At 39.4% G+C, this 27,123-nt stretch overlaps 2 protein-coding genes across 2 annotated transcripts in view; one reads left to right on the top strand and one right to left on the bottom strand.

Annotated features, from left to right (window-relative positions):
- Nucleotides 1–2,602, bottom strand: part of LOC136058463 (cytochrome P450 7B1) — a 120,081-nt gene extending 117,479 nt beyond the window's left edge. The window contains exon 1 of the mRNA XM_065751911.1: nt 2,434–2,602. Within this exon, the coding sequence (XP_065607983.1) occupies nt 2,434–2,528 (95 nt within the window). The 5' untranslated portion in view covers nt 2,529–2,602. The remainder of the gene's footprint in view (nt 1–2,433) is intronic.
- The window catches only part of BHLHE22 (basic helix-loop-helix family member e22), a 253,806-nt gene that overhangs the window by 128,753 nt on the left and 97,930 nt on the right, over nt 1–27,123 (top strand). The gene's annotated exons all lie outside the window — the stretch shown is intronic.

The following is a 27,123-nucleotide window of genomic DNA, read 5'->3' as shown; positions in this document are numbered from 1 at the left end:
CTGCAATGAACAGGGACACCTACACCTTGATCAGGTTGCTCAGGGCCCTGCACAGCCTGATCCCTTCTCTCTCCAGAGACAGGGCATCTACCACATCTCTGGCCAACCTGTTTTACACCCACTGTAAATAACTTTTTCCTTATATCTAATCTAAATCTCCTCACTTTTAGTTTGAAACTATTTTCTCTTGACCAATTACAACAGATACTGTCTGTTTTCTTCATTCTTACAGACCTTGTCTAGTACAGAAAAAACACTACCGGGTCTCCCTGGAGCATTTTCTTCTCCATGCTGAACAGCCCCAGCTCAGGATCAGACAAACATGGCAGCCCAAAAACTTGCACTAAATTCTAAGAGCACAAAATAAACCATATTCCCAGGTCTTAACACACTGCACCTTTAGCACAGCTTTCTGTAATGCAGAGCAGAAGGCAGCCAGGCTGCTGCCAGGCATCTCTCAAGACTATGCATAATTTCCTTTCTTTGCATGAGAGGAGAAAAAAAGAGAGAAAAAAGAGAGAGAAAAAAGAGGGGAGAGGGGAGAGGGGAGAGGGAAGAGGGGAGAGGAGAGAGGGGAGAGGGAAGAGGGGAGAGGGGAGACGGAGAGGGGAGAGGGAGAGGGGAGAGGGAGAGGGGAGAGGGAGAACTTCTTGGAGCAGAACAGTACTTTGACATCACTGCCTTGTGATGAGGCCTGTACTGCACAGAGGTGGATGGTTTTTTTTATATGTCATTTTTTATTTCCAGTTGCTTGCACACTGATGCTTTGTATACTTGTTACACAGACAGCATGGGATTTACACAATTACTTTACTAATCACACAGCCATCCAGCTTTTAGGGCAAGACAGCATGCCTTTTTGCTGAGGCCTCCTGTATGCCTTTATTCTGTTGTGCAACAAACGTCCAAACAATTTTACTACAGACTCCACAGAAATGACTTCAAGAACTTTACAGGCATGAGGGTGATGAAAATAACCCAAAATGGGCTCTCTGGCCCTTTTTGGCTACCATCCACATCTGCCTGAAAACCTGACAGTAAGTGCTTTGCCTGCTTCTACTTCTAAAAAAAATCAGCCCATTACAATTCTGCTAGTATTTCTATGAACAGCAGCATTTCTACAAATGTTAGTGGCTGAATGGATGTGACAGCACCTAACCCCACTGCAGTTTGCCATGAACATGCCTTTACTCCTGTGCCAAGCTTGTTTAGGGAGTTCAACCTGCAGAAAACTAAACCTGTCAAAAGAATGAAGAGGTTTCTGTTGGTTTTCCTTGCAGAACTGGCTCAGGGAGGCTGAGAGGCAGAGGAGATGACCCCACTCCAATGCTCAGAGAGATGTCTTCCTTGCACACTTATGAGTTGGGTTCCCCATCTCAAACCACATTAATTTTGTTTCCAAAGCAGACATCGTGGCACTAACCTACCTTTGTTACATTCAGTGGCCAAATACCTTCTGAGCTCAATGCGAGAAATTTCAGAATTTCAAAATTTCCTTATTGCACACGGTCCCAAAGTTACACTTGGGTCTAGAAGCTGTCACACTGATTTCTGACTGTTCTTAAAACGTATAATGACAACCTTTTTTTCGCTCTTGCACATTTGCTGCACCTTCAAAATCTTCTAAAGATCAGAAAAAGTAAGTATTGTTAAAGAATTAAATTTATTATTCGCAATGTGTATTACGCGATTAAAAGAATAGAACTCCAGACTTATTCCTTATTCCTCCTCCCCTGAAGCCTTTACATCCATTTGTTCCTCATCCATGTGGGAGGAACTGATGCTGGAGAACATCAATATGAGCAACACAAGGGACCCCTGGGAAAAGGTTTGCTATAAAGAAACTGGTCAGAAGCAGACAGATCCCTTCCAGGCAGTGCTTCATGCCCCCTTCACAACGTCTTCAGTCCACTGAAAGTATCCCAGCGCCTCTCTGTAACTTCTGAAAAGTTTAAGCGCTACGGTTGAAACAAACTTAAAGCGGGAGTGGGAGACACCAACAAAAGCCGTGAAGACGCGCATCACATCGCTGGTGCAGCGTCACACAAAAGCTGCCCTCGCAGTGCGGCTGCTGCACCTCTCTGGAGCAGATAAACGCAGCGCACCTTGGACTCCGAGAAAAAGGTTCCCAAGAGCCGCACAGTCTCCCTTCCGCTACACAGCCGACGACTTCTGAGCACACCGCGCACATTCAGACGCCAGCCCCACGGCCAGGCGATGAGCTCCAGGGCGCCCGCGCATCCCCACCGCCCTCAACCTCAGCCCCCCGCGGCCGCCCCGGGTCCCCGCCGGGCGCTGATAGGGCTTCTCGCGGCGGAGGGGCGGGCGGAGGGAGCGCGGCCCAATGCGCGGCGCGCAGCCCACCCGCGCCGCCCGCCTCGCGGCCCCGCTCCCTGCGGCGCCCCGGCCCCGCTCCCCCCTCCGCGCCGGTACCTTTTCCTCCTGCAGAGCACGCACACGGCGCACAGCAGCAGCGCGGCGGCGGCCGCCCCGCCGTAGGGGCCGAGCGGCAGCGCTTCGGGGCCCATTCCCCCTCGCTTCTCCTGGCAACCGGGGAGCAAAGTTTCGCCCGTCCTCCCCCTCCGTGCGGGAGAGGCGCCCAGCCGGCCGGCCTCCCCGCCCACCCCGCGCCCGGGGGCTGGGTTTGGCTGCTCCCAGCTCAACTTGGCGAGCGGGCACGCCGCGACCCGGCCGGCTCCTCCCCGGGGAGCGCCCCGCCGTGGGGGAGGTGGTCGCTCCCGCTCGCCCCGGCGTCGCGATGGGAGCCCCAGCGGAGCGGCCGCGGGGAGCCGGGAAGGTTGGCCCCGTAGGCCTGGCCTCGTGTCCGGCTGTGCTCCCGGTGCGGGGCAAACTGGCGGTTTGTGCTGAACGGCCGAGATTTCCTCCTCTCTTGTTCATGAGAGGCCCACCGTAAAAGATGCGGCTCGGCTGATGCGCTGAGTTAGATGCCAGGGCCGATTCCCGAGGTAGAGCTTTCAGTTTTGAAAAGGACAAAGCAGAGGGACCGACATTTGAGGCAACCGGGGATCCCGTCTTGAGGGAGTGTGAGGGCTGAGGCAGAGTGGGTCAGAGGGACAGAGTTTGGTGCTGTGACATCAACACAGTGGCAGGGGCATGGCAGGGCCTTGGCAGTGCCGAGCAGGCCGTCTGTCCATCATGCTTCATGAGAACCACAGACATGACACACGATGCAGTTAGGCTGAATGCTGACGAGGCAGAGGTCCGAATGCCGCACTCAGTTGCACGCAGTACTACAAAATACCTCGTGCTTCACAGTATGGGGTGATTTATTTATTCCTTACTTCTTGGAAGCATCATGTATAATTCTGAATTTCTGAATTGTTCTTTTGCAAGCTTTCTCTAAGTTGCAGAGTCCCAGATGTATAAAAAAGGGATTTGGCTACAAACCCCTCCTGACCAGCAAATCACCTCAGTTTTAGAGGCCTGATTCATATTAGATGGCTTGAATGGGGCAACACTTTGTGTCTTAATTCCTCAAACATTCCTGTTGATTTTAGTGAAGTAGTGAAAAATGCTATTCTGTTCTTTGGACAAAATACAATAATTGTGCCTTGCATTGAAGTATCTGGGCACTGCTGCTTTGAACCATCAGCTGCTCTTCCTGAGATCAAACAGCACACCCCAGTTGGGCAATACAGTGCACTGAGGGAAACCATAAGAGAAACTAACATTTTTATTACAGCTCTCTAGGGCTTTTTGCAGGAACTCTGAAATCCCCAGCTTGGGAATCCCAGTTAATTTCTTATCAACTTACCCCGTTAATTCTTGCAAAATTAGTAATTTCAACTGAGAGGCATCACGGAGTAAGAAGTTACACAGCCAAGTTATGCAGGGTAAACTATTACTCATTTTACAAATGACCACTGCTGTGAAAATTCAGTGTTTCACTTCACTGTGGAGAGCATTAACTGTTCACTTACAAGCACGTAGCTACAGCAGCTATAGTAATCCCTCATCCAGATTCAAAATACTGATATAAGATTGCAGTAGTTCTGGCAGGGGGCGTGAAAAGGGTTGTAACAACATTTCTTCATTTCCACTGTTTGTTTTTACCAGAGTAACTCTCTGATCAATTGCAGGTGGAAAAAAAAACCAAAGAAAAGTCAGTCATGCCACTAGGAAAGCACCAAGATTATTTTCTTTCAAAATGCAGGGAATGCAACGTAAGGGGTTTAAAGTGCTATGTAGTCTTCTGTATCAACCCTTTGAAAAGCCCATGGGGGTAGGTTAATTTCTCTACTAGTAAAGGCCTATCAGTTAGAAGCCCAAAACTGTGAAGTTTTGTGTCCTGCAGAAATACACTGTTCCAGTGCAGCTTTGTCTGCATGGTATTTGCACGCAAAATATGGAAGTATAATAGAAGTATCCATACAAACTGGCATCTCAGCAGACCAAAAAGAGTGTTTGGCTGAATAGTCCCTTTTAACATGGATGTAGCAGAAAAGAGAAAAAATGTTTAATTTCCATGAGGAGCATGCCTACTCTCACAGCGATATGGTCTTGTGCTGAAAAATTGCACTTAAGAACTGGAAGTATTTTTGGCTATTAGGAGATGTTTATGGAGCTCTCACTGCAGCATGTTCATAAATAGGGGAAAAGGCTGCAAATGCCATGAGGTTTGGAAAAGAGTAGTATGCTTTTCAGAGAGCTACAGCTGTGTCCAGTTCTTATCCTTACTCCTGGTGTGTAATTGCTGTTCTGTGACAGCAGCGTTAGTTCTTTGGCAAGTGGCAAATATTTCTTCAAGAGCACTTCTTAAGAATCATGGAAACATCTGCAGCCTGCAGAGAGGTGAAGGCATTTGCAGTCAGCAGTGGGGAGAGGGGAATGGAGGTGGAAGAGGTGTAGAATTCATAAAATGAGCCCTGAGGCCTTTCCAGTTTACAGACATCTAAAATTTCAATACGTTCCTAATACCATGGTAGTAAGCCTAGCTGGATCACGGATAGATGCTCTGTTACATTTCCCCTGTTTAAATTGTGAACATTCTGTACATATGCTACAGTTCAAAATGCATACTGTGTGTATGTTTCATACTGCCAATGTTGTAAGATGATATAGATCATATTTTTTTGTCTTATGAAAATGCAGAAGACTCAAAATAAACTTAGAACAGTATATACTGCAATCTGTACTGTATGTTACACATCACAGTGTGATTTTGCTATATGCAGCACATGGACAAATGCCTGTTCTACTGGGTAGCTTTTGTGTGCACAAGGATTTAAGCTACCAGACTCCAACAGGAGCAGATTCTACAGCACCGAAACACCACTGAGATATGTGTTATAAGCAGTGGCAGGAATGAGCATTACTATTTTCAGCACCTTACAACTCCGCTATAACCATTGCAGTTGCAATATTTGTCTTGTCCATTCTTATCTTCAGTATAAATGCATATGAGTTATTTCAGGCAAAACAGTCTACCTATTTTTCTGAAAAAATATTATGGAAAACTATCCATGTTAACACTGATAGTGATTCTGAGAAATTGAACTGCATCAGACATTGGAACAGGGTCAACAAAATAACCTCTGTGTCAGAGACAAGCTGTCCAAATTTATTTAGGTTATAAGTCTCACAAGAAGAGAGGTTTTCTGTACTCTGTAGCGACCTGCTGGACTGCCGGAGCGTAATTCCATGAAGATGCCACTGTTACTGGGTCTGCTTCCAGCTCACAGCTCAGCAGCTGTTTTCTCTGAAAGTGAAGCTCTGAGCTAATAGGGATCAGGCTGAATTCAGGGCAACCGAACTCAAAGCCTTTTTGTTCACTGCTCCCTGTGTCTCTTCCTGCTGGAAGGCAGGCCAGGGGAAGTGCAGTGATTTAAGCTTAGGATGAAAAGGCTACAGACCTGTCAAAGCTCACTCACTAAAGAGTGATAGGTTTGATTCTTGCCTCCTGACCTTCCTGCCTCGTGTTCTTTCCTTAGTGAACAGATCAATCTGTGTTAATACTTCTGTAAGGAAGCACTGCAGCCTCCCTCTGCTGATCTCCTGTGTCAGTCACAGCCTCTTGGCCCGGTCTGTGGGCAAGACCCCACGCTGAGAGGAACCATCTCCTTCTGCTACCCATGCCATAAGTCATACAGTCATGTCGTTTCCCTTTTGTTCTGCCTATCATGTGGTCATAGTAAAAGCTATCTAAGTCACAATCTGACAGAATACTCCTAGAGAGAAAGGAATAACACTTAACTAGTCAAGCCATGGATTCAACTCCTCCTGAAGCTATACAGTCATTAGTTCATACAAAGAAATGGGGTAGCAGCCTAAGATGTGGAGAACTGAAAAATGAGACATGCTATTATGAAACTTAAAGGAGTTGTGTTAGAGCATGAAGAGTTTCAACCCTAGCGATGCTCAGAAACGTGCTAGTATTATTCTTCTTTGGGTTATTTACATTAGGAAATTCAAAGACAAATACATACGTATACAGAAGAAATTTAGGAGTTACCCTTTACAGATAAATCAGCATTAGGTAGACAAAGAAGCTGTAGAGTTCTTGCTTTTTTTATTTTATTTTATTTTTTTGAAACTTAGTGAGGCAAGTCTCTCTTTGTGAGCTCTATTCTGTTCATGTATGGGGAAAGTCATTTACCGTCATGCTGCTCATAAGCGAATTTTCTGATAGTCCTTCATCTTCTTTAGGCTTGCCTTGAGTGCTTGGATCTAATTTGCCCAAGTGCTAAGTGCACTGAAAGATATATATCTTGTGATACAAAAAAGAGATACCTCAGAAGTCATGTATTTGGGATTTGACTTTTGAACACATAAAGCATTCTGGGCATGAAAAAAGCCAGCATTTAACATCTCTACTGCTGAGCATCCATGAAAATATTAATGGTGATGTGCCTTAAATAAAATTTATATTTGCAATATAGTAAGGTACTCAAGGTGAAACCACAGTGCCTCATTCTCTGCATGGGTTTATGTGTACAGACTTCCACAGAATCACAGAATCATAGGGGTTGAAAAGTACCCCAGGAGATCTAGTCCAACACCCTGCTAAAACAGGTTCCCCAGAGGATTACACAGGATTGTGTACAGGTGAGTTTTGAATATCTTCAGGGATGGAAACTTCACAGCCGCTTTGGGCTGCCTTGTCCCATTGCTCTGTCACCCCTACAGTAAACAAGTTTTTCCTCATGTTCCTATGGAACTTCCTTTGTTGCAGTCTGTACTCATTGCCCCTTGTCCTGTTGCTGGACACTGACGAAAGGAGCCTGGCTGCATCCACTTGACTCCCAACCATTAGTTATTTTTAAGCATTGATAAGATCTCCTCAGTCTTCTCTTCTCCAGGCTGAACAGATCCATCTCTCCTAGCCTTTCTTCATAAAGAGGGTGCTTCAGGCCCCTCATCATCTTTGTGGCCCTCTGCCTTTCTCTAGAAAGTTCCCTGTCTCTCTTGAACTGTGGAGCCCAGAACTAGACAAAGTAGTCCAGCACATTTAGCTTCTGTGGAAGAGAATACATAGAACTACATCATACCTTCTTGAAAAGCCTTAATTTCTGGAATTTCCTAACTTTCCTATATTTGACTTCATGACTTCGAGAACGTGTCTTTTATTTTAATTGCTATAATTCAGTTTATTTTCCTTGGGAATAGTGCTGTCTTTGTTAGCAACAAATATTTGGGATAACTCAACAGTGTCTGTACTACTATAAAAACAAATATAATCTATTAACTCATTAACTGGCAGGTGTACATATATAAACAACATCTGGGCCGTTTCATTTCTCTGGAGTATTGAATATAGTTTTAGCACAAACTGGAAGACAGGTGAGGAAGAAAAGAGTGGAGAGAAGAGAGAAAAGGAGGGGAGAAAGATGGAATGGAAAGGGGATGTAAAATATCAGCTCTCACAGTTCTCAAGTCCTGTCCATTATAAGGATGAAACATCAGCAAGAGTGGAATATCCTGACTTGCAAACAAACAGTTGAAGAGAAAGGCTTAAGAATGCACAGTTATTCTAGTGAGAAGAATGAATGAAGACTGCAAAAGAAATATCCTATGGCTATTAATGAGCATATTAATGATGGGCTTCAATGTAAGAATATTATGTGGGCCAAATGGTTATGCAGTAGAAACAGTGGGAATGGAAGAAAAATCCTGACATGTTTGTCATCCAGGATATGGTAGGATACGATATTCATACTGGCTACAGTACAAATAGGAATCCACCCACAGACATTTCTCAAGTCCCACATATGAAAATGAAGGAAATATACAAGCAAAAGAGAGTGACTGTGTGAGGTATCTTCCTTATTAGTCAGGAGTCAGATAAGATAACTCTTGCAAAACAGAATAAATACATATGATGCATTAAAAAAAAAATTAAAAAAAATAATAAAAGGGGTTAAAAAGGGGACTGTCTCTCCTAAACTAAAAATCAGTAATACACTCAACAACTAGAGAGTGATTTGACAAGATCTGAGAGGGCTGGATACACTTGACTGCATAGAGGGTAGGGTTAAGTACATGCCTACAAGAGGCCCTCCCATTGAGTCAAGAAGTTCAGAAGTTCAGAATGGACCCCCTTTCTTTCTAAACTCCTTGAACCACAGAAGTAGGGATCCTAGATATGGCTGGATCCAATCCTAGTCCCAGACTTTGTCAGTGATTTATATCTAAGAGATCTTATGTGCACAAAGATAAAATCTTAACAAAGCTAACAAAGCCAACAGTCAGTCTAAGATATAATCTTAGCAAAGCTATCAAAACTTAAAACATAACTGCTAGTCCCTTACCAAGGATCTGTACTGGTAAAGCATCGTGATGTCAAAGTTAAGGGATCACTGAGCAGACGTAACCCCGAGATGAAGAGATACCACCATGCAGCCGACTGCTGTGCAGGAGAGCTCCATGGGTTCTTGAGCTGCTCACTGTTTATGGGGTAAGAAGTTTGGCTCATAGTCACATGTTGCTTTTTATGTTCATTTTCAGTTGGCCCCCAGTTGTTGAACCAGGTGTCTGCTATCAATTCTTTCAGCCTTCACCCCCCAGTTTGAGACAGATTTGTTGTTGTTCATCTGTCTTAGAGAGATGTCAGTACTGTTGCACATTGTTTTCTTGTACAAGTCGTGACATACAAGGCCAGGCTGAAGGAGGAAGTTGAGGGATGCTGTCACAAAGGGGTGAGTGGGTCGAAGTGCATAAGAAAACGTTTAAAGAGCAATACTGTGAGAGAACATGAAAGTTAGTTAACGATAAAACAAATGGAAATTATCAACTAAAACCACATATTCTGTCAAACAAAATTGGAGATGTTCCAAATGCATGTTTTGTGTCCATTCACACTGGAGAAAAATACAGTTAACAAGTGAGGATTCAAGGAGAAAAAGTCAATGTAACTTAAAATAGCTTAATCACAGAATTTCTGAGTCCTGACGCCTTATTCTGGATCTGACAGGATTCTGAAAGTGCTAACTATTCTCTTGCATGATCAATTTTTCTTCCTCATCAGCCACTTTTGAATCAGTTTTCATAGCTTATCAATATGTTAGTGCTATGAATTTTTTAAACCATGCCTTTAAATATGATAGCTTCGCGTTGTCCGGATTTTCATAAGTTACTGCATCATTTGTTTATCTGGTATTACATTGCATTAGTGGCCTTAATCATGTTATGGTTAAGGTATTATTTAAAAGATTTGAGTTTATATTTTATTGCTCTGAATCATTCGAATTAAGCCTTAGTATGAAAAACAAAAAGCAAACATTGTAGCACATCATATTATAACAGTGTGATGGAGAGTCCAAATGTTTACTTAGCAGCCAGTCATTTGGAGTAAATGTGCAATCAGTTAAGTCACAGAATCATTGAATCATAGAATCATAGAACCACCAACGTTGGAAAATACCTTCAAGTTCATCCAGTCCAACTGTCTATCTACCACCAATATTTCCCCATTAAACCATGGGGTTTATCATTACAACATCTAAATGTTTCTTGAGCACTTCCAGGGACAGTGACTCTACCATCTCCCTGGGCGGCCCATTCCAGCTCCTGACCACTCTTTCAGTGAACAAATTTTTTCTAACATCCAACCTGAATCTGCCCTGGTGTAACTTGAGGCTATTCCCTCTTGTCCTATTGCTAGTTACACAGGAGAATAGGCTGAACCCGACCTCACCACAACCTCCCTTCAGGCAGTTGTAGAGAGCTATAAGGTCTCTTTTAGCCACAAGAATTTGGCATTGCCTGGAGTTGTTGTGGCCAAATGTACTGTCACTTGGTCTTGTTGAACTTCATCCCACTGACCTCAGCCCAGCAGTCAAAGTCAAAGGTACTCAAGATTGCTCAGCACTATATGATTGACTTTTTAAAAAACTCAATCAGCTGTACTTCCAGATGCTTTGTTGCTTCTTTCTTTCCCAATAGGTTGTTGATTTATTGCCATTATTGTTTATTCTCTTTGAGAGTCTCTTGATCTGAAGCCAATGCAGAAGTATTTTGAATCTAAATATATAGGAGTTTTACAGCAATGCACCAGCAGTTTGAAATCTGAAGTTGTTCTTTACCACTTGCCTGTGAAACACTGCAACTTATGCTCCCACTCTTTAGACAAAGACCATTTGAATTTCCAGTGAATCATCTTCTATCCCATCAGTTTTCAATTTCCTACATTAAGGTGAGCCCAATGTGATGTAGTTTATTTCCATTTACTGAGCTAACAATAAATGTTCTCGCCTTGCTGGAATCCTGATAAGGCTGGGACTGGCACTCATGGCCCATCATTATTTCAGCCACCTGCTTTTGTGCTTTAAGTCTACCCATCCCCAAAGATGGTCTATAAAGCTATGGTCTTCCTAGTATACTGTGCACACTTGTGGGAAGTTTTGATTAAAGGAATTGAGTGTTTGAGTAAAGTCTGTACTTTGAGTTCTATCCTAAATAATCTTTTTTTCCATTGAAATTCCTGATAAGCCTAAGCTCAGGCAGCTCTACCATCAGATCTCAGAAGATGATTTAAATGAATTTCTCCCTAAAGTAAGGAGTGAAGCAAACATAATCCTTTGTCCTTTAAACAGGAAGCTGAAATAGGTACATGGACCCAGCTTGTGATTCACAGAATCATTTGAGTTGTCACAGGTCTTTAAAGATCATCTAGTCCAACTGTCCTTCAATGAACAGGTATACCTACATCTAGATGAGGTTGCTCAGAGCCTGGTTCAGCCCGACATTGAATGCCCAGCTTTTCCTTCAAGGGCTGTGAAATTTGCTATTTATTGCTATGCATCTTTTTCTCTGATAGCACAGAATTTTCTAAAATCATGTAGAAAAGGCTGCCCATGGAACGCTTTGCCTTTAAAAAGTATAATATTCAATGCTTGGTTAAAAACTGAAAATTGTAAACCTCACAACACATCAAGAAATCCTGCACTGGGTTTTCATGGCAATCTTTTGGTAGTAGTGGGGCTGCAAGGGTGGCCTCTGTGAGTGGAGCCCAGCACTGCCTTGTGTCAGATCAGAGCCAGCTCCAGCTGCTCCAAAAGGGACCTACTGCTGTCAGAGCTGCTCTTGGAGAGCAGATTTGGAGGACTGCTGGGCAGTCTCATATCCTTCAAGGGATGAGGAATCCTCACATCCTTCAAGGTGTTTCATACCAACATCCATTACGCTCAATACACTATGTATTAATTTCTGTTAATTTCATTTCTGTAATACTATATTGGAGTTTAGGTAGATCTTTCTATGAAAGATTTTTGTTCCAGCTAAATTAAAAATACAATTCATAAAGGATTATTTAATTAGTGATACCAATTTCTTGATACATTTAGTGTTTTTTGAACTCTCAAGATTACTGTTAATTTCTATTTGCATTTAGATTTATAGGCTTGATGACGCAAAGTTTTGATTTCAAAAAGGAGAATAAAAATTAGCTTGCTTAAAAAATCTATTCATATTGAATTGCTTTGTTTTGTTCTTAAATATCCCTTCCATTTTTTTTTTCAATCTTTAAAATTTTGTAGTATTTTTCATTATATGTATATTTCAGGAACAAAAAAAATGATATCATTTAAGCACATGCTTAGCCTTAAAAACCAGAATGGTCTCATTGAACTCCAACTCAGAGACTATATAGTGATGATCATACACTAGGAATTTTTTACTTCCACCAATACTATTTCAACTTGGAAAGCAACTCCAAGGACTCGATCCTGTACATCATGTAGAACTACTACCAGCAGTAGACAGGGGAAATCTTCATGAAGCAGAAAAGTGTACTAGTGCAATCTGCTGAAAGATGGTATATTACACTATCACCTATTAAAATAAAATTAATACCTTTACAGATTTCTATCTGAACAACTTTTAAAACAGTAAAATATGTGCAGGAATTGTTAATATTTTTTATTCGTTTTCTGAATCTTAACATTTTGTCCTTAAAAGATAAAAGAAAGTAAAATACAAGAAGAATATATTCTTCACTACATCCATGTGCCCAGTGAGTACTTCTGTAAGCAAAACCTCAGGGAATTATACTACTGGCAAGCTAATAAATAAATTAAAGCATCTGAATTCTCTTTTATTGTAAAATAATTTTAACGGATAGTAAAACAACAAGCATTTTGCATTATGATTTATTGTCAGTGCAACATGTGGAGTTTCACATGAACCATTTGTCTTCTGGCATGATCTGGAGCAGAGACTTGTGTACACACAGAAAGTGCAAATGTTCATCTGTGCACTGTTCAGCAATCACATTAATATTAGTATTATTTATTGTAAGTATGAAAAGATATTGTATTTGTAGTGTTTATGAAGGTAACTTTTGCCTTTTCTGGTTGATATTCCTTCTCTGAATGGTAGCATGTGGAGTAAGACAATGATCAGGTCATTCATATGTGTCTCTCTTGTCTTCAGTACAGCTATACCAGGTTACATCAACTGAGGATATGGCCCAGAACTCTGAAAAGCAGGAATCCTCATAGTGGCTATCATGTGTGATCAGCAGGAGCTTGCATGAAAAGCAGTAGCATGAGCTACAAGGTCCTTGCTGAAATTGAATAGAGAATAATTTGTGTGAAGGATAAGTCTCCTAATTCTGAGGGAAGTTCTGCTTCTGCTCGGAATGCTTAAAAGGCACGGTCCTTCTCAGACACATGATTTACTACCATATTTAGTATTGTAAACATGGACATACTTGTTATTATTACAGCATTAACATCCACCCATATCTATGCATGTATCCTCCTCATGTAGTATCTGGTGATTACTTTTAGAAATATGTGATCTGGCCAAATACTTGACCTTTAGCTTTCATCTTGGAAGGATTTGTATTCATATTATCCAAAGTGCACTGGTATTCTGGGCCCACCATCTTGACACAGAGCTGTTCCAGACTGTGAGCAAGACTGCAACTTGAATCTCTCAGTCTGATCCATTTCTAAGCACACTTAAACTGAATCAAATCCAGCACAAAATTCAGTGACTGAGAGTACATAAAAGTACAGAGTGACAATATCTTTATTACTAATCTTGAGGCTTTCTGAGAAGCAGGGAACTATTGTAGGTCCCCCTTTGCTCTAAAAGTGATCTCACTTTTCAAGGAAGAGCTCTGACCATCAGGCTGTAGGATAATCTGTATGAGTTTGTTCTTCACAGAATTGTCCAATGAGAAAGTGAGAATAAATTGCAAAGAAATAGAGGAAAGTGTATGTAGTTGTTGCTTAGAGAGTTTGACACTCAGCTGTGAGGGGTCATGGCTCAATCCCATGCTCCAAGTATGATTACATTGTTTAATGCAGAATGTTTACATGGAATTTTTGAATTTAAAGCCTTATATCAAATGCCATCCTGTCTTTGGGTATCAAGCAAATGCCCAGTAGTGCAAGCCAATAGTTGTCAAATAGAGACATACACCTGAACTAAGTTTTGCCTTCTAAGGCAAAGTTAATGTCCGTAAAACCAAAGGGTTTTTCAGGAGCCAAGGTCTAGGCTTCCTTCATTGTGTTCTGACATTTAAGTGCCTATATTTTTTATTAAAATCTTCAGTAGATACATTTCTTGTATCTTGCTCTTTTTAGCATGCCTATATACAGTACATTTTTTTAAAGAAAGTCAGATGGTAGGCTATTCATTTTTTATCATTTGTTCTTTTCTAAAACTAAGAACTTATTGAGTAAATCTCACTGTTAATCTGTAAACCCTGGTTTAAGTCTAACATAATGTTAAATGGTCATATATTTTAAAAATGAAAAAGCATCTTACTTTTTGCAGCACAAAATCAATCTCTCAGTTTCATCATATGCTGAATATAAAACGTTCACCGTTTGTTTCAGGCTCAGTGATACAACAGATATGTGTTCAAAAAATATTTTTACATTCATTTGTAATGTGATATAGCTGTGGTATCATTGGCCCAAAGTTCAATAATAGCAGGTAATAGTGCTGAGCAGCTGTGAAGGCAAAGTCCCAGCACGTTACCTATATATATTTTCCTACTAACTCATCCCTTCAGCCAGCAATCAAGAGCATCAATTCTTCATTGTAGACTGAGGAGTTTGCTAATTTATTATAACACCACAAGCTGCCTATGCCAGGTAACACATATCCTAACTTAAAGCTAATACAGGTTCAACAAAACGTGGCACCAGAGTCCAGATTACCTAATCAGAACAGACGACTTTTTTCCAGAACACAGTCCCCTCTGCATTTCTCCCTTGCTGAAAGGCTCTTAGTGTTGGAACTTGGCAGTCAGTAGGTTGTTTCACCAAGAGAGAATTTCAAATTCAAACACCATCCTGATCTTAAAATGTCAACAATACACCTGCTTTTCCATTGTCAGGAAGCCACTGATGAACCACATATGCCATTTTTAATTATTTAGAGATCATTATATAGGAACTTTAAATAATCTCTGTGAAATTTCTGTTGTAAAAGAGGGAGTGTTTAGTCTGCCCAAGCAAGACTCCCTTAAAACATGCTACCAATGTGGCTCAGCAGTAATAAATTCAGCAGTTTCTGTCTTTAGTGTGACAAGCAGGATATTGATCCCAAATACCTGTTGTCTCCATCAGTCTCTCTTTTTCATACATAGCATTTTTAAAAGTAGTAATTAACACTAGTAGTTAGTCGATTGATACTAGTTGCCTTTCTGATATTGCTTGGAAAGATGGAAAAGATTCAAACGCTTGTAGACACAGGATTAATAATAAAGTGCTATATTCTGAAGACTTCACTGATAGTGCCAACGTATATACAGTAACTGTGTCACCTTTGGTTCTACCTGAATTTTGCTGATCACGTTTATGTGACACTTGAATGCTTCTTACAGCCTTTGCTGTCCCTCTGCATTATACTGTTTTATTAAAAGCCAATGATAAATGCAAACTGTGGTCCACTCTTGGAGATTTTCAGCAGCTGACTGAAAAAAATCACACCTTTCTTGGTCACACATTGATGACAGTCCTGATTCAAGTGAGAAGCTGCACTAGAAAATTTCCATAAGTTCCTTCCAACCAAAATGAATTCTTTGCCCTTTTTGCTGCATTTTAAGGATTACTGACATTAGCATTCTGTTTTGAAAAAGAGAAGTAATTGTTAATCATGGACATTTAAGCTAATGGAAACAAAACTTTATTCATTTCAAAAAAGAAGAATGAATATAGATTTTAATATTTGTATATTAAAATGAAAATATACATGGCTTCAGAGATCTACAGTGGGAACATCTCACTCCCCACAGAGATTTGCACATATGGTAGCCCACTTTGCATTACTCTGAAACTTTACTACAACATTTGCAAAAAGTGATTTGTGTTTTGGGACAGTAATTCATTTTTTAGAAACTTTCTTTTTATTGACTGCTAGAGATGGGCTGAAGCCAGTTGTGTCTGAAATGAAACCAACAGCCTCATGAGCAGATGGCCTAGTATGTTCAGCACAAGTGCTATCTGGAAATGAGATGTATTCTTCACTAATGAAGAACCTTGAGGACTATCCTCCCTGTTTATCATCAACCTTTGAATGTGTAGCATTTCCTTATTTTCATAGGCACTATGGAAAATGAGAAATAACAAGTAGGAATAGCATTAGGATTTGTAAGTCACATCAAATTCATGTTTTTGTTTTGCACTAATAAAATTATATTTGAGTGTTTGTTTTATTTTTCCCATATTTCAAGCAGTACAAATACTTGTAAAGATTAACTTTTCCATATATATTTAAGAACTGGAATATATTTGTATCTGTAAACTGAAACCACATTAGATTTGTACATGAGCATTTTGTTATCTCTTTCAATTTTCTTAGCTTAGGCAACTTCATCTGATTTTCCTCTCAATTTGTTCACTGCGCTCTCACTTGAGGAGCAGTGGGGAAAGGCACGTTTTCTACATGCTTTCTGCCAGTTTCAAGGTAGCAACCTTCTCCATCTACCAGTTTTCTCTGATTAACTCAGGTCATGCTTTCTGGGCTCCAGCTGCCATGAAGTACATATTATACTTGCCTCCTGTCATATTACTAACTGCCATTACATATATATTCCATAGTAGGACACTTGTGTTTTAATGTGCAAATATGAAGATTTAGGCATCTACATGTGAGGTAGGCACTTAAACTCTCATTATAGTCAATGGACACCGTTATCCTCAAATGAACAGGAATTTCAGTCATTAGCTCTGGGCCACACATAGTGTGGCTCCCCATTGAGCATCAAGTGAAGCTGGACACCTACAGCTCATCTAGACACCAATAAAATAAGCCTAAATTTAAGGTATCTTAATAGGGACCTGAATCCTACCCTGCCACAGAACTCAGAAAAATCCACATTCATATTTTTCCTCTCCTCCTTCCATTTGTTTTCCTTCTACCTTTGTTCCTACTCAAGCATGAGATAAATATCTAATTCAATCCCTTTGTTGTATTGTTTCATCTCAGCTGATCATTTGTTCTGGATTAATAATGTATTCAAAACCTGCACTTGATAACTTCTTTTCTTACTTTTTTCACCTGCCATTCCAATAGCAATGCTTTCTCGTCCCGACAGCACGTTTGACAAAAGTTCTCTCGCCTCAGTCATTCCACATTTAACCAACAAACTAGTTTTCTTTTGTTTTGTTCTCTTTTCTGGGGGAAAGAGATTCATCATCAAACTTAAGTACTGTTAAAGAAAAGGGAATTTGTCATGATGGGTTGGCATTTTAGTTATCTGTTTCATAACAAACACTGCCTACACTCATGTTAGCATGAATGATCTTAGGGCATGCTAGTTTTTGGAAGCCTTTAAAATCAATGGGAACTGTGGAAGCTTAATCCATCTCACAATCTCTGTGAACATTTTTCTTCATTGTGGTTGTGACCATATCTGTATAAACAGCCCCGCATCAATAACATAACCAAAGACCACAAGTGGGTAATGTAATTATGACAATGACAATGACAATGAAGAACCCCCTAGATCCCAGTATTATAGCCCTTGGAGCAAATAGGAGAAGAGTGGCTTGTATGCAACGAACAGTAAGCTGTATCCTGAGCTTTTTTACACTAGTTTAAATTTGGAGCGATTTAATTTACTTTACTTCAGCACACTGAGATCAGGAACTGACTTCTTTGTCCGAATAATCAATACAGTTAGGCATATTGACCTAAACCTTCTGGAAATGAATAAATACTGTCACGAACAGTCCTCTCTCAGGGAAACAGACAAAAACACCTGACTTTAAACAGACTTTTAAAAAACACATCTCTTATGAAATCTGTTGGGAGCAGGAGTTCTTTCAGTCTCCCAGGGCATAGCAAGCAAAGCAAGGTAAGCTATCTTGACACCGAGTCCTCAAGCAGCAGGTCTTTGGGGAAATGAACAAAGTGCTCTGCAAAGCCAGCCTAGCTTATCATCGAAGTCATCTATACCCTTGAAAATTACAGCTGGGGTTAGGGAAGCTACAGAGAACACTTCTGTTACATTGACGTGCTTCTCCAAGCAAAGGAATCATCTTGACTTTGGTTTCAGGGTAAATATTCTCAGTGTTCCTTCCTCCTGAAGGGGTTTCTGTTATAATCCATTGATTTGAATGGAACTTATTTTATGTATTTTTCTTATTTTATTTTTCTCAAAAAGAGAAACACACTTGAAGAAAAATCTGCGTATTTCAAGAATCTTTCCAGTATAATACAGAAACATTGCATGGATTATTTCCAGCAATTCTGAACTTTGCAGTTGGATTTTTTATTATATTAATTAGTTAGTATGTTATACAAAGAAATATACATATATGTATGCGTGCTAATATCAGAAACTATTTATTTCCTCTTTGGGTATCTCAAGTAATTATTTGATGCTTTGGGAGCTGTAAGACTCAATGAGAACAATACCCAGTTGACCAGTCTGCCAGGAGAAATAAGTCTGTATTGTAAAACAGGACACAAATATATTTTTTTTCTTGGAGTTCTGATTCTTCATTAAATAGTAAGTTACTTTTGACAGATGTGCTGTAGTTGTATTCATTTTTAATCTTGGCCATATGGAGGCATAGTGGAATGATGTTTCAAACATTTTACCAATCCAGGGTTACAAAAGATGATGGCAGAAAATGTCAAAACCGCAAAAACATACAGATGGTTTCTTTAATATTTTCCCCCAAAGAGGGTAAAAAAAAAAGGAGATTCTCAAATATATCAGCTAAAAGTCCAAGAAGATAAGTGACTGGAAGGAAGGCAAACTTGAAATCCTGTGATGAGTCAGTAGGATTTAGAGTGGTGGTGTACTTGGTTCAATTGAGGATGCAGTTATTTGTACTTCCTATCTTAATTCATGTTTTCAAGCAGAAATTTTGCGCCAAAGGTCCCAAGGTTTGATTTTGTTTATTTATTTATTTTTAATTCCAAGCTTGTATAAACTAAACTAATGATGTTCAGACTTGAGATGGCTTATGCTTTTGAAGTGTGCTGGCAACAGGGGAGCTTCCCTGTTTTCCAGAAGAGTAATGTGATTTGCTAAGGAGAGGATAAATTATAGTTGTGCCTCAGCCAGTGTTTTCGGGCTAATATTTCTGAAAGAAACAATTCTAAATCTAGCATTTCATCTGTTTATTTACTACATGGAGGAGCCTGGTTTCTCAGTTGATTGTTAAACAAAACAGCTGTCTACTACACATCTGTTTATAAGAAATATTAGCAGATTGTGCACTGCAAGATTAGGGACGCTTATTTTAATTTGAAATGAGATAATAGGACAATCTTGAACCCAGGAACTGATCCCGAATCTTTGTTTTGCCACACAAAGTAGTGCTGAGCAAGAAGTACTTGGTATCTTCCTGTGCTGGGAAGAGGTGATTCACTGTGGTGTAAGCTCATAACCTGAATGTCATTTGAATAAGGCCTATCTGAGTGCTTTCTTTTAGGTGAGCATATTGCAGTATCTTAAAAAATATGGTCCTTAGAAAACTTTAAGCAGCTGTTCTCTGAAAATCAGACCCACTGAAGATAGCTGAAATACCAGTTGTTTTCAGATGGATGTCAAAGGATACCTGACAGAGCTTACCTGAGGCAATGAGAAACAACGAATGTAAGAAAAAGAAAGAAAGAAAGAAAGAAAGAAAGAAAGAAAGAAAGAAAGAAAGAAAGAAAGAAAGAAAGAAAGAAAGAAAGAAAGAAAGAAAGAAAGAAAGAAAGAAAGAAAGAAAGAAAGAAAGAAAGAAAGAAAGAAAGAAAGAAAGAAAGAAGAAAGAAAGAAAGAAAGAAAGAAAGAAAGAAAGAAAGAAAGAAAGAAAGAAAGAAAGAAAGAAAGAAAGAAAGAAAGAAAGAAAGAAAGAAAGAAAGAAAGAAAGAAAGAAAGAAAGAAAGAAAGAAAGAAAGAAAGAAAGAAAGAAAGAAAGAAAGAAAAAGTAATGTAAACACTCAGAGATCTGTAGACAACTAATCTCCTGTAGCCAAGCTTCTCTTTGCCCCTCAGTTGAGTTCTGTGAAGTCGTTGCCTAAGACCTGGATTTTTTGCAGCACACAAGGAAGTGTAACATCAAACAGGAATGGCTCTTACTGTTACAAACCTTCCTGTCTCCTGCTGTGTAGAATTTCTGAATGCTAACAATTATTTTTTAAGTACAAGATTCACTCATTTTTGTCTTGAAAAATTCCCACAGCTTCTCATTTCTCGAGGGGAATTCCAGGCACACCAAGTGAAAATTGCTTAAAAGAACATCTGTTTTCACTCATAAATTATACGACAACATCTTAATAGAAACGCAACCTGCCTATATATACTTCTGCGCTTTTACCCATTAATTACAGAGAACATTAAGGTTCCATTTTGTTGTGCTTTAAACATCTGGTGCCAAAAGAAGCAGCAAGGAGAAGGGAAGCATGATTATGTCATTAGACTTAGCAGTCCCAAAATACTGATCAGCACTCATTATTGTCTGTTGCTTCCATATGAAATTTGTGTTTTATAGCAACTCGTTCCTTATACCTATATATAGCTTATCAGATATACCTTTAATAGAAAAAAATATAATAATAGATACTGTTTTTCACATTGTACAATATATTTTAATAATATGAATTTATAGTAGTTACCAAAAGGATCACATTCCAAATCCTGCAATTCTGTGATTCTGCGATTCTGATTCTGTGGTCTAAATTCAGATAATTTTATAATCAGCACAGTATCTCATCTCAATTCTAATCTGATTATCATGAAGTACATATAATACTTAGAATACTTAAAACAACACCAGGAAGAGAATTGCAGTCAGCTTTCAGTTCAGCCCTGTGATCACCATGCACTAAGTAAGCAGCAGAGGCAGAACAAGCACCATGGCACCTTGGGAGCAAACCTTACTTCCCATTTGCAGTGCCTATGGCCAAGGCTTAGTACTGAGCACCATGTTACAGCAAGACTTGGCACTTCAAAACGATTTCTTGGTCAAAGCTGGCCACAGCAATGCCAGCCAGGACTGTGTACAGGAAAGGAAAAGAAATGGTAGTGAATATCTACAGGTTTCTAAGGGAAGGCTTCCATTTGATTCGGAACTAAACCAGCTCCAGGTTCCAACATCTGTTTTTGTGCTTTAAATTACCCCAAGTAGTTTCTTCATTTTCCAAAATTGCACTTCCTTAAAGTGCTTCCTATTATACTATCACATTTTACTGTGCATTAAACATCTGGTATCAGCAGCCTAAACAACAAAAAAGCATGATTATGCTGTCAGACTTAATAATTCAGAAATATTAACCAGCCCCTATACTATCAGGAGTTTTTCATGTGAAATTGGCCCTTGATGTGCATTTTGCACTTATGAGACTCTCCTCATACTAGCATAAGATAACAGTGTTCAATCTTTCATGTAACTAACAAAGTTAATTTGCCTAAATGAAATCACTTTATCAGAATACTCTTGCCCTGAAAAAAAAAACAAAGGATAATCACAGTTTGTTAAAACATACCAAACTGCTATTTGGAAAATAGGAGCGGGAGGGACTTCTTCTGTGCAATAATAGATTAGGAAAACTATTTAGCCTTAAGCAAACTTGAGAGCTATGGAGGCTGAACCATGTGGAGGGAGACCATAAAGCTCCTTGCCTGTTCAGTAACCAAATGACTGCTACTTAGTTAGCTGTAAGCTTCAGTTTGAGACCTTTTGCTCCCATATTTAATTAAAACATCATTGTCATCTTCTGTGAGTACTGAGCTGTAATACTGCAGGACTATTCAAGATCTGTTTCTTAATTGGTCTTAAATAGGTTAATTGCAATTCAAAGAACAAGTCATTACCAGTGGGATGCAAGTGCACGATACAATGAGACAGAACACGAGCTATTGGCTAGAATGCTTGATGAACAGCATAGTTATTATTTTAAAGTTATGGAAACCTTTTATTACATAGATCTCTGGAGTTTCTTTCACCAGGCAGGCTTCTCCTTCCTACCTTTCCTCTGGGTGATCTGCCCCCTTAGTGGTGCCTCTCTGTGCTAACTAAGGCTTTGGGAACGTTTTGTGAGTGTAACAACACCAGCAATGGTATTTTAGAGACTTTTTTCTTCTCCTCAGTAGTCAGCTGCACTCTTAAGACAACAAAAATGAACTAACTGTGGCTACCTGTGAAGTCTCATGGTGTAAAATAAACAGCATTTGTGGAGTTCCTGAGATGTCTCTATCAGAGTGAAATCATAGAATCATAGAATGGCCTGGGCTGAAAAGGGCCTCAAAGATCATCTAATTTCAACCCCCCTGCTGTGGTCAGGATCACCAACCACTAGACCAGGCTGCCTATCCAGCCTTGCCTTGAATGCCTCCAGGGATGAGGCATCCAAAACCTCTTTGAGCAACCTGTTCCTGTGCATCACCACACCTCTCTCTGAGTGAAAAACTTCTTCCTAACATCTAACCTAAATTTCCCCTGTCTTAGTTTAAACCATTCCCCCTTGTCCTATCACTTCTCTCACTATGTATAAATACCTGAGATTGTTTCAGATATGAGTGTGTACTGTGAATTTAGATAACTTTTTACTTATTTTGAACTCTTCTGTAATCAAAGCATTTCAATATGACACTGCAAGCATCTTTAATTTTTCCAGTATTACTGTATTGAGTAACTGTACAGCTTTGCTTCCATTATACCAAAAAAGTTATTCATGTGTTAATGCCTCTTTCTGGGGTGCTCTGGTTAGCCAGGCTTCCCAGGTAATCTCCTTAAAATTATGTAGTATACGGAAATGTATAGTTATATAACTCTCAGAAAGTCAAAGTAATTTAGGCATTCAACTAGGTAGATACAGATTTTGTATGAATGTTTTAAGGAAAGCTGCATTTTTAATCATTTCACTGGCTTCTACTCCTGCCAGGCACACAATGAGATCCCATGAAAATTGAACAGAAGATAATGTAAACCTGTTCAACAGGCAGCAGGACTATAGTCTTCACCAAATAACCTGAAGCGTCAAGGGCTGGCCTGTTCCTTGGCATAGGGAATGAAAATAGCTGATCAACTTGCCCAGCTCTTACCTCCATTTTCCCTCATCTCTGCATCACCTGCATGCTCAGTGGTTTTAGATGTGGGAAGCACAACATTATTTCTTCCATATATCTCTGTGTCTTGTATTGCTGCCAGAAGCCCTGGCACTATACAGCGGCATTTGCAATTCCAAAGTGCACAGAGGGATTCAGGGACTCTCCAGTACATTAAAGGCCAAAGCTCTACTGGGGTATGGCTTTCTCATATAAGAATTTGAGATAGAGAGAGAGAAAGGTGTTCAAATTGTTTGTTGCATTTTCTGGGGCTGAAATGGCTAAAGCTGTTTTCATCTGGACTGTTGTTCCTTAGCCAGCTGCCCTGAACAGGGAACACTGCATCCCCAGTTTCGCACTCAGCTTTGTGGTCAGCAGGATTTGTAGATTCAAATCTGATGCAACTGGGAGCTAAAACATTAATTATCTTGATAATTAAGACAAAGGTCTTAGTTGGCATTGAAAAAAGATATCAAGGCAGTAGAGGACTTGACTGCAAATCCGCATTTAGCAGATCCCTGTCTCCTGACACACTCTCTGGTACGTTGCTGGCTGGTACTAGCTCCAGACGACAGTGTTTGGTGTCAAGATCAGGTAAATCTATATTCCTCCCCTTAATCTTGTGTTTGGCATAATATTTACCTAATGAGATTGTTTTTTAAGAGGCACAGACAAGCACATTTAACATGCCTGAACAAGTATCCTGAGTGTACAGGTAGTGTGAACAAAGCAGGTGGATGGCAAAAATAAGGTTATTTTTAGGACTTGCAAAACCAAAATCTGAAGACATAGCATGTCACATAGGTCACTGAACAGCTGTCAGACAGTGAGCACTCCTACTCTGTATTCAAGTAAGTGAGTTACAGGTAAAAGAACAGATTTTCTGGTACTGCATGTTCTCCTTCAACTATTTTTGTTAATAACATTTTACAGGTAGAAAAAATTGACAGCATTGTAGGTGGTTTTCATCTGACCAAATAAAGGTATCTATATAGAAGACAGTACACATGAATTATTTGCCTTGACCACTTTGTTAGAAGCAAAGAAATGACAAGTGCGATTCATTCCATCATAAAGTAGGTATCTAAAGCAAGTTATATACATTCTCCATCTCCCTGCGGACCAGCAAAGAAACCTAGAAAGGCAGTTTCATATGTAGCTGTCAGTCACTGCAGACATTCGAAATTTGTGAGATCACACTACCCTTATACCTATGCTGATAAAGTCAGAATAGTAGCTCAGTTTTCTATGAATTCAAATTCTTAAAAGGTTGGATTGAGAAAAATGCTCAGCAACAAAACTGAAATGGAAAGTTTTTGCCATCTGAATGGCATCGGTACAGGGCCGTTTAATTATTCCTATGTGTAGTATGAAGGCTGAAGGGAAGACTCAGTCTCTAACTTTCCAGAGAAGATGAAGACAAATAAATGATCATTAGTCTTGTGTTTTTCTTCAGTGGGAGGATTAACATCCTCTGGTGCTGCCATCAAAACAAGCAATAGAATTACTGCTGACAACTATCCAAATTTCTTTAAGATAATGCACAGGTCATGGTTTGCAGACAGAAGTAATATCAATCACCTGAACAGCTGAATTCACTGGGGAAGCTACAAATTTTTAGGCTCAAAATTATTTAATTTTAAATTTGTTGTTTGTTTGTTGTTGTTGTTTATTTGTTTATTCTTCCCCAGACAGAGAAAAAAACCTTCAGAGCTAAATACAAGTTGAAAATACTTGTCTGATAACATGCTTCCCACTAATACAAGGTCAATTTTTAATGTATATTTGATGGCACCATCTTCTCTGAATAAATTTTGTTAAAAAATGGTTATTTGATGAATATGTCTAAGTATGCCTTGCTAATAAATAAAATTTCTGTTTAATCATATATAAAACTTGATTCAGATGAAAAGAATTCTCACAGATGAGAATAGGAAAAACAACAAAATACCACAGTAAGTCTGCTGTTGGGGAAAACTGAAAAGCCAAGTAACTTGGACACATCATTGTACAAGTGAAGGTCTGTTCTAAATTTTTCCCACATTTCTGCTTGTATTTCATCAATTTCTACTATTTTCCAATGACAGAGATGATTGAAACCTAAGTTACAATTTGATAAATAACTTCTCTTAAAAGGATCTCAAGACTGATGTAACATGACAGAAAGCAGATCCTTACTCTTGAATTTTCAACGACATTCTTGTCCAATTCTTTCAACTACTGCAAGCTAGCAAAAGAAGGATGAGTCTGGGATTTGAAATGATTTCTGTTAAGCATGGTGTTTCGCTCTTTCTAGACCAACAGATTATTCTCCCATGATGACAGATGTATTAAATATTTGAACAAACAAACAAAGCAGAAATGCAAGGGTACCTGGCATTATTACTCTTCCTTATTTAGCAAATGAGGAGTGTCTGTGCTGTGAGAAGGTAAATATAAGGAATTTATGTATTTCATTTGCCCTTTTCCACTCATCCTAATTACTCCAGATGCTGGAAACATTTAAAGGGAAGTTGCCTATTGCAGTAACTTATTATTCTGTCTTGTATTATTTATTAGTATAATTTTGTAATTTTACAAACCAATTGCTTTCCTATTGCTGTAAAGATTCCCTGATTTTCAGAATTATTGTATATCTAATTATTCACTTAGGATCAAATTTATGTGCATCAATACATACATTATCCAGAAGAACTTTAAAAGAATGAGGTGAAGACTCAGTAGAATAGGAAAGGTAACGAATTAAGGCATTCTTCAGTTTGCAGGAAACAATCTTCTGGTTAAATGTCCAAGCAAGGAACAAAAATTCTAACACTGTAAGGGTAAGCTCTAAGTAAGGAAAGAAGAATGAATGACAGAGAACTCAATAAAAGCTTAACAACAATTACAATAATGTTTTACATAGCAAAGTAGAAAGCCTATGAATCAACTAAGGACTAAGAAATGACTCCAGTGTGAAAAGAGTAGCTGAGGATCACAAAGCATAGCAGATTAATTCTGTGTACAGATAGTTGCTCTAGATGATGACCTGTGCAGTCCAAATTATTAATAATCCGGAAAGAGGAGTCGTAAAGTTACAGAAGGTGAAAATTATTCTTAGTAGTGAAGATGCCTACGAAGAGCTACAAAAGGGGCTCACAGTACTGAATGATCAAGATTAATATATCAAACCTATATCCATAGATGGCAAATTCAAATAGGACAAAACAATCACAAACAGTACATACACAGTGATGAGCTCTAAATTAGCTACTATTAAGCAGAGGTCTTGACTTATTGTGGGTACAAAAATGCTTAGAATTGAGAGGTAATAAAAAAAAACAAGTACATTTTTAGACATAATTGGGAAATGAATCAAACACAAAACAGAAAGATCTTTATGACACTGTGAATGCCTGGCGTGTCCCACAAGAATGGCATGTGTTTCTGATCCTCTGCATGTCCAAAGGCTACAGTAGGAGAGTGTGAGAAAGGCAATTGGAAGAACAGAGAAAGGCTTCCTTTATGAGCAGAGATTAGAGTCAAATTCCCTTCATTTAGAAAAGGAAAGCTTGAAGGCAAATCTGCAATGTCACAGGTGTCAAACTGGGGACAACTAGTAAGTGTTTCTCTAATAAAATTTCAGGAAGAACCCAATCATGTCATGCAGCAAAGCAAAAGGCTTTATATCTTCCATATGCCAATTAGATTGCAAAGCTCATATACAAAGTATATGATAGAATGCAGAGATGGACTTAAAAAAGGCTATTTAAATGAAAAGATGTGTCTGACATGTCCAGTGTATACAGTCAATAAGCCTTCATGAAACGGGAGAAAGTGCAGGTAAGGAAGCATTGTGCTGTGCGTGCTCTAGCACTGTACTTTTTATTATTACAGCTCACATACTGGATTCAACAGAACTTTGCCCCACCGAATCTGGTGTGGTGAGCTACATCTCAGAATCCTTTTTGGCTTTCACTAGATAATGGTCCTTTTCATCTGTCTGATAGTTACTAAGTACCATAGAATCATAGAATCACAAAGTCTGAAAAAAGACCTCCAAGATCATCCAGCCCCACAGTCCATCTACCACCAATATTTCCCCACAAAACCGTGTCCGTTAGTACAACATCTCAACATTTCTTCTTTATCTCCATGAATGGTGACTCCACCAC

Source organism: Cyrtonyx montezumae, unplaced genomic scaffold, assembly GCF_038088225.1.
Source record: "Cyrtonyx montezumae isolate F1298 unplaced genomic scaffold, pur_monq_1.0 scaffold_8, whole genome shotgun sequence".
Classification (NCBI taxonomy): domain Eukaryota; kingdom Metazoa; phylum Chordata; class Aves; order Galliformes; family Odontophoridae; genus Cyrtonyx; species Cyrtonyx montezumae.
Note: the sequence above shows the minus strand (reverse complement) of the source record. Positions and strands in the feature narration are given on the sequence as shown.